General features: G+C 42.4%; 1 protein-coding gene across 1 annotated transcript in view; it reads left to right on the plus strand.

Moving 5' to 3' along the window:
• LOC137097999 (monocyte to macrophage differentiation factor 2) overlaps positions 1-6,625 on the plus strand; it is a 51,502-nt gene extending 44,877 nt beyond the window's left edge. Inside the window, exon 7 of the mRNA XM_067473640.1 lies at positions 1,721-6,625. Coding sequence (XP_067329741.1) covers positions 1,721-1,924 — 204 coding nt within the window. The 3' untranslated portion in view covers positions 1,925-6,625. The remainder of the gene's footprint in view (positions 1-1,720) is intronic.
• Positions 6,626-8,761: the final 2,136 nt, after the last annotated feature.

The following is an 8,761-nucleotide window of genomic DNA, read 5'->3' on the forward strand; positions in this document are numbered from 1 at the left end:
GCAAGATTCTGGAAAAGATTGTTAAGGAAGCGGTCTGCAAACACTTAGAAACAAATGCGGTCATCGCTAATAGTCGACATGGATTTATCAAAAACAAGTCATGCCAGACTAATCTGATCTCTTTTTTCGATAGAGTTACAAGCTGGGTAGATGCGGGGAATGCCGTGGATGGAGCGTACCTGGTTTTCAGGAAGGCCTTCTTTGACAAGGTCCCCCATGACCTTCTGGCAAGGAAACTAGTCCAATGTGGGCTAGGCAAAACTACGGTGAGGTGGATCTGTAATTGGTTAAGTGGACAAACCCAGAGGGTGCTCACCAATGCTTCCTCTTCATCCTGGAAAGAAGTGACGAGCGGAGTGCCACAAGCAGGGTTCCGTCCTGGGCCCGGTCCTGATCAGGATCTTTATTAACAACTTAGATGAAGGGCTAGAAGGCAGGATCATCAAGTTTACAGACAGGACCAAATTGGGAGGGAGAGCCAATACTCCAGAGGACAGGAGCAGGATTCAAAACGATCTTGACAGATTAGAGATGAGCCAAAATTAACAAAATGAAGTTCAACAGTGACAAATGCAAGATACAGAATGGGGGACAATGCCTGGCTCGAGAGCAGTACGTGTGAAAAAGATCTTGGAGTCCTTGTGGACAACAAGTTAAACATGAGCCAACAATGTGATGTGGCGGCAAAAAAAGCCAATGAGATTTTGGCTTGCATCAAGAGGAGCATAGTGTCTAGATCTAGGGAAGTCCTGCTCCCCATGCTCTATTCCGCTTTGGTTAGACCACACCTGGAATATTGTGTCCAATTCTGGGCACCACAATTCAAGAGAGATATTGACAAGCTGGAATGTGTCCAGAGGAGGGCGACTGAAATGATCAAAGGTCTGGAGAACAAGCCCTATGAGGAGCGGCTTAAGGAGCTGGGCATGTTTAGCCTGAAGAAGAGAAGGCTGAGAGGAGATATGATAGCCATGTATAAATATGGGAGAGGAAGCCACAGGGAGGAGGGAGCAAGCTTGTTTTCTGCTTCCCTGGAGACTAGGACGCGGAACAATGGCTTCAAACTACAAGAGAGGAGATTTTATCTGAACATGAGGAAGAACTTCCTGACTGTGAGAGCCGTTCAGCAGTGGAACTCTCTGCCCCGGAGTGTGGTGGAGGCTCCTTCTTTGGAAGCTTTTAAACAGAGGCTGGATGGCCATCTGTCAGGGGTGATTTGAATGCAATATTCCTGCTTCTTGGCAGAATGGGGTTGGACTGGATGGCCCATGAGGTCTCTTCCAACTCTTTGATTCTATGATTCTATGTGTGTCTCTGTATATGCTGGAATGTATTTTTTTCGTATCAGGAGCGACTTGAGAAACTGCAAGTCGCTTCTGGTGTGAGAGAATTGGCCGTCTGCAAAGATGTGTCCCAGGGGACGCACAAATGTTTCAGTGTTTTTCCATCCTTGTGGGAGGCTTCTCTCTTGTCCCCACATGGGGAGCTGGAGCTGACAGAGGAAGCTCATCCACACTCTCCCCGGATTCAAACCTCCGACCTGTTGGCACAAAAGTTTAACCGATACAAACAAAATGATATTGTTTACAGATTAGAGCAGAAAATAGGCATTGCTGGTCACAGCGATTACATGGGAAACTTGGGGAGAAAATTCATGGGAAACGAAATGACTTCATGGGTGCCTATTAATTAGCTAGTTGTTTCTCTTTCCTTGTCGCAGCCCAACACGGACGGTCTCTCCGAACTCATGGCCGGCGGCTTTTTCTATTGCCTGGGCACGGTTTTCTTCAAGAGCGACGGACGCATCCCCTTTGCCCATGCCATTTGGCACCTCTTTGTGGCCCTTGGAGCCGGAACACACTATTACGCCATTTGGAGGTACCTCTATCGCCCAGATGCCATCGAGGCCAAAACCTCCAGGTAGACAGACCTGCTTTAAGGACCCTCAGAGGTGAAGGATTGGACGCCACATCCGTCTCATCCATCCTTATCGGATGCTCCTTTCTCCACCGGACTATGGATGGGGTGCTAGTATTGATCCCTTTGCCAATCTATCCTGGCCCCAAATGCCTAGAGGTTTACTTTCGTTTTCTGTGGGTTTATACACAAAGGAACCTGGGAGCTATTTGCTTGTTCCTGATGGTGGGAGAAGAAGTAGAAGGAGAGTTGCTCCTTGCCTTCCTTTCTGCTGGCAGAAAGGTCCCTTCCGAACCTCTTCCCGGGCACAAATAAATACTGGGTAGGCAAGAGTTTGCCATCCAAATGCACTCTTTCCATTCCTAGACTAGCATTCCTTCCCGGGAAGAGAAAAGAAAACCTCTGAGAGTAAAGCAAGAGTGACATCTTGCACTCCAGTGCACTTTAGTGTGGTTCGTGTAACTGTGATGCACTTTCAATCAAGCCATTATTGTCCGCTCTTGAGTAATGTGTCAAAAGTTATGGCATCCTCGACCCCAGGCATGGGCCAACTTGGGCCTTCCAGATGCTTTGGACTTCAACTCCCACCATTCCTAACAGCCTCAGGCCTCTTCCTTTTCCCTCTCAGCCGCTTAAGCCTGAGGCTGTTAGGAATGGTGGGAGTTGAAGTCCAAAACACCTGGAGGGAGGGTCCAAGTTAGCCCATGCCTGCTCTATCCATTCACTGCAAAACACAATCTCTTGTTCCCCTCCATATCATTTATCAGTGTCCTTCTCCAGTTCCAAATCTCTACCATGTACGACTGAAATTTGAGAAGGACACGAGCGCTGTCTGCCTGCTTTCTCCCTTCTCCAGCTCTGACAAGGCTTGCCTCACAGTGTCTCCCATTTCCCTTATATGCCTTCTCACTTTTTCTTATCTCCCTTTCTTTCTTTTCTTTTCTTTTCTTTTCTTTTCTTTTCTTTTCTTTCTCCTCCCTCCTTTTTCTCTCTTCCTCACTTCCTCTGCCTCTTCTTTCATCCCTTTCTTCCTCTTCTTTTTCTTTACTTTCCTCCTTATCCTCATATCTTCCCTTTCTTTTCCTCCCTTCTCTCATTTTTCTTTCTCCCCTGCCCTTCTTTCCCCTTTCTTTTCCTTTCCTTTCATTTCCTCTCCACTTCCTTCTTTTCCTTTCTTTTCCTTTCTCTTCCTTTCTCTTCCCTTCCTTTTCCCTCTTCCCCCTTACCCTCAAATCTTTCCTTTCTCTTCTCTCACTTTTCTTTCTCCCCTGCCCTCCCTTCCCCTTTCCTTTCCTTTCCTTTCTCTTCCCTTCCTTTTCTCTTTCCCCTTCCTCTGTCTCTTCTTTTTCCCCTTTCTTCCCTTTTTCTTTCTTTCCTTCCTTTCCTACCCTCATATCTTTCATTTCTCTTCCTCCATTCTCTCATTTTTTCTCCCTTCTCCTTTCCTTTCCTTTCCTTTGCTTTCCTTCACTTTCCTTCCTGTCTTTCTTTCTCTTCCCTTCTTTTTCTCTCTTCCCCTTCCTCTTTCTCTTCTTTCTTATCTTTCTATTTCTTTCCTTCCTCTCTTACCCTCATCTCTTCTTTCCTTTCTCTTCTTCCCTTCTCTCATTTTTCTTTCTCCCCTGTCCTCCCTTCCCCTTTCTTTTCTTTTCCTTTCATTTCCTCTCCTCTTTCTTTCTTTCTTTCTTTCTTTCCTTTCTCTTCACTTCTTTTTCTCTATTCCCCTTCTTCTCTCTCTTCTTCCTTCCTTCCCTTTCTTTTTCTTTCCTTCCTTCCTTACCCTCAAATCTTTCCTCTCTCTTTCCCCTTCTCTCACTTTTCTTTCTCCCCTGCCCTCCTTTCCCCTTCCCTTCCTTTCCTCTTCCTTCCTCTTCCCTTCTTTTTCTCTTCCCCCTTCCTCTTTCTCTTCTTTCTTACCTTTCTTTTTCTTTCCCTCCTCCCTTACCCTCAAATCTTTCCTTTCTCTTCCCCCTTCTCTCACTTTTCTTTCTCCTCTGCCCTCCTTTCCCCTTCCCTTCCCCTTCCTTCCTTCCTCTTCCCTTCTTTTTCTCTCTTCCCCCTTCCACTTTCTCTTCTTTCTTACCTTTTCTTTTTCTTTCCTTCCTCCCTTACCCTCAAATCTTTCCTTTCTCTTCCCCCTTCTCTCACTTTTCTTTCTCCTCTGCCCTCCTTTCCCCTTCCCTTCCCCTTCCTTCCTTCCTCTTCCCTTCTTTTTCTCTCTTCCCCCTTCCACTTTCTCTTCTTTCTTACCTTTTCTTTTTCTTTCCTTCCTCCCTTATCCTCAAATCTTTCCTTTCTCTTCCTCCCTGCTCTCATTTTCCTTTCTCTCCTTCCTTCCGTCCTTCCTTCTTTCCATCCATCCTTTCTTTTTCCTTCCTCTCTACACATACATATGTCACCTAGCAACAGCAATCTGTTTCATCTCCTTTGTTTTCCAGTCACATGATAGAGGGCCACTTCACCCAGCCATGAACCCTTCCATTCTTTTAAGTTGGGCAATGATGGGTCTTTGTGCCGAGTTTGGTCCACATCTATCCATCCACAGAGGAGCCTTGGTGGTACAAACCAACCAACATACTACATACATCATGCATACATGGCCTTTTATATAGAGATGGTTGTGTTATAAAATTCTCTTTTTGAGATATGACTTCAAAAGCGATCCATACATGGATAGATCAAAAGTCCCCGCGTTGCCATGCCTTACACATTATGGAAACTTGAATCAAACCAGTCTTTCGACACTGGAAAACCTTTCTGCCAATCTTCAACAGGTGAACTACTCTGTATTATTCCTTGAGACACTCCGCCTCTCTTTCCGGCATCATTTCTTTACTCTTGGGTGCTCTGTCCCTGCTAGAATTGCAAATCAATCAATCAATCAATATAGGGTCATTGGGAAGAGCGGTCTGACTTTTTAATATATGCTATGTACGGTATTTGTAGATGTTTATTTGATTCTTGCTTTTACTTCCGGTCTTAAAATGCCCTCTGCCTATATGCATTTTGATCAGAAATCCATGGTCCAATTAATGCCCTTTAGTTGATATTGCTGGCCATGCAACATGGCTACTACTACAAGATTACTACTAGGAGTAAATATAGAGTACTACAAGTAGCAAACTACTATTGGTTGCAATAGTCATACTACTAGTAAATAATAACTACTAGCAGTACCAGTGATAATTAGTACTATGAATAATTACTACTAGTACTAGTCTAATAGTAGCAGCAAAAAGAGATTACTGCTTTTACTTCTGGTCTTAAAATGCCATCTGCCTATATGTATTTTGATCGGAAATCCAGGGTTGTTGCCCCTTCCTCAAAAAACTGGTCCAATTAATCCCCATTAGATGCTTATTGCTTGCCATGCAACATGGCTACTACTACAAGACTACTACTATGAGAAAATGTAGAATATTACAAGTACTAAACTACTATGAGTTGCAATAGTCATACTACTAGTAAACAATAACTACTAGCAGTACCAGTGATAACTAATTCCTACTACTTGTAGTCTAATAGTAGTAGCAACAATAGAGTCTTGCTTTTACTTCCGGTCTTACAATGCCATATGCCTATATTTATTTTGATCGGAAATCCAGGGTTGTTGCCCCTTCCTAAAAAAAACCCGGTCGAATTAATCCCCATTAGATGCTTATTGCTTGCCATGCAACATGGCTACTACTACAAGACTACTACTATGAATAAATGTAGAATATTACAAGTAGTAAACTACTATGGGTTGCAATAGTCATACTACTAGTAAACAATAACTACTAGCAGTACTAGTGATAATCAGTACTACTAGTAATTACTACTAGTAATAGTCTAATAGTAGTAGCAACAGTAGACATCTACTGTTATTATTAGCAGTAATGCTAATGATAATAATCATGATAGCAAATGTCTAAACTTTTCATAACTAATACCTAGATACTACTATTAAACTACTACTAGGAGTAAATATGGAATACTACAATCATTAAGCTACTATTGGTTGCAATAGTCATACTACTAGTAAATAATAACTACAAGCAGTACTGGTGATAATTAGTACTGCTAGTAATTACTACTAGTAGTAGTAGTCTAATAGTAGTAGCAACAACAGTAGACCTCTACTGTTATTATTAGTAGTAATACTAATGATAATAATCATGATGGCAAATGCACAAACTTTTCATAACTAATACCTAGATACAATATCGTTCCTATACCAATATTTTCACCTATTCGTGTCTGACAAAGAAACTGCTGTGGTTCTCCTGGGATTCGTAGTTTGGTGAGGCACAGGGCTCGTGACCTTGTAAAACTACAACTCCGAGGATTCCATAGCACTGAGCCATGGCAATTCAGTTGGGATCAATTCTACAGTATCTTGACTTTGGGGGCTCTTTTTGTGCTCTTCGTATTCTTTGTAAACTCTTTCAATCCTACACTCGGGATCGGAGACTGGATTATTCCGATCGCCCCGTTCTTTTTCTACTAACCTTTGTAACTTGAGAAGAATTTGTAACTTTAGAAGGAATGTCTGCAGCGACGCTTTCTGAGCCATTTTTCAAAACATTGCGGGAAGAAAATAAAAAAAGCGAAGGAACCTGTATTTTAAACTACTCGTCTCTCGTTTCAATAAGGACGTATTTTGTATTTAACACAGTGTTAATTTAATACGGATTGTAATACTAATAAAAAATAATGTTAGTGAGTATTGGTTATTTTTTGTGGGATAAGATCGAAATAATAATAAAACAATGCCTTCTTTCTATGATTGTGTCTTCGTGGCTCCTTTTTGTCCTGCCACTTTTGGACTCTTGCTTACTGAGGTGTTACTGGTTTTCCTTGTAATAGGCATTAAGAGCACCTAAAGCTTTGGAGAGCTTCTGTTCCACCATTTCAAAGCTCCCTACTTGGGTGGTGATGGCATGATCATCAGCATAGATGAAACTCTCTATCCCTTCTGGCAGTGACTAATCATTTGTGTACGTATTAAACACTGATGGAGCAAGCCCAGGAGGAAGTTTCTCATCTAGCATCAGCCACTGATTGAGGTTCCAGGTTTTGACCTGCCACTTTTGGACTCTTGCTTGCTGAGGTGTTGCTGGTTTTCCTTATAATAGGCAGTAAGAACACCTAAAGCTTTGGAGAGGTTCTGTTCCACCATTTCAAAGCTTCCTTCTTTGGTGGTGATGGCATGATCATCAGCATAGATGAAACTCTATCCCTTCTGGCAGTGACTAATCATTTGTGTACATTTTAAACACTGATGGAGCAAGCCCAGGAGGAAGTTTCTCATCTAGCATCAGCCACTGATTGAGGTTCCAGGTTTTGACCTGCCACTTTTGGACTCTTGCTTGCTGAGGTGTTGCTGGTTTTCCTTATAATAGGCAGTAAGAACACCTAAAGCTTTGGAGAGGTTCTGTTCCACCATTTCAAAGCTTCCTTCTTGGGTGGTGATGGCATGATCATCAGCATAGATGAAACTCTCTGTCCCTTCTGGCAGTGACTAATCATTTGTGTACATATTAAACACTGATGGAGCAAGCCCAGGAGGAAGTTTCTCATCTAGCATCAGCCACTGATTGAGGTTCCAGGTTTTGACCTGCCACTTTTGGACTCTTGCTTGCTGAGGTGTTGCTGGTTTTCCTTATAACAGGCAGTAAGAACACCTAAAGCTTTGGAGAGGTTCTGTTCCACCATTTCAAAGCTTCCTTCTTTGGTGGTGATGGCATGATCATCAGCATAGATGAAACTCTATCCCTTCTGGCAGTGACTAATCATTTGTGTACATTTTAAACACTGATGGAGCAAGCCCAGGAGCAAATATTAAACACTGATGGAGCTAGCACATTCCCCTGAGGCAGGCCATGATGATGATGATGATGATGATGATGATGATAATGATGAATTACTGTATATACTCGAGTATAAGCCTACTGAGGTTCCAGGTTTTGACCTGCTACTTTTGGACTCTTGCTTGCTGAGGTGTTGCTGGTTTTCCTTATAATAGGCAGTAAGAACACCTAAAGCTTTGGAGAGGTTCTGTTCCACCATTTCAAAGCTTCCTTCTTGGGTGGTGATGGTATGATCATCAGCATAGATTAAACTCTCTATCCCTTCTGGCAGTGACTGATCATTTGTGCAAATATTAAACATTGATGGAGCAAGCCCAGGAGGAAGTTTCTCATCTAGCATCAGCCACTGATTGAGGTTCCAGGTTTTGACCTGCCACTTTTGGACTCTTGCTTGCTGAGGTGTTGCTGGTTTTCCTTATAATAGGCAGTAAGAACACCTAAAGCTTTGGAGAGGTTCTGTTCCACCATTTCAAAGCTTCCTTCTTGGGTGGTGATGGCATGATCATCAGCATAGATTAAACTCTCTATCCCTTCTGGCAGTGACTGATCATTTGTGCAAATATTAAGCATTGATGGAGCAAGCACATTCCTCTGAGGCAGGTCTTAATGATGATGATTATGATGATAACTTAGTTTTTATTATTGTTAATCATTACACTATGTGACATTTTTTTGTTCCTGGGTTATACACATCATTTCCTAATTGGTTTTATTACAAAAATATAGACAAAGCGGTGATGGCACGATCGTCAGCATAGATGAAACTCTCTGTCCCTTCTGGCAGTGACTGATCATTTGTGTAAATATTAAACACTGATGGAGCAAGCACATTTTCGTGAGGCAGGCCGAAATGACGACGATGATGATAAATTCATTAGTATTTATTTATTGTTAATTATTACACTATGTAACACATTTTTGTTCCTGGGTTACACATGTCATTTCCTAGTTGGTTCTATTACAAAAACATCGACAAAGCGGTGATAGCATGA

Source organism: Anolis sagrei, chromosome X, assembly GCF_037176765.1.
Source record: "Anolis sagrei isolate rAnoSag1 chromosome X, rAnoSag1.mat, whole genome shotgun sequence".
Lineage (NCBI taxonomy): Eukaryota > Metazoa > Chordata > Lepidosauria > Squamata > Dactyloidae > Anolis > Anolis sagrei.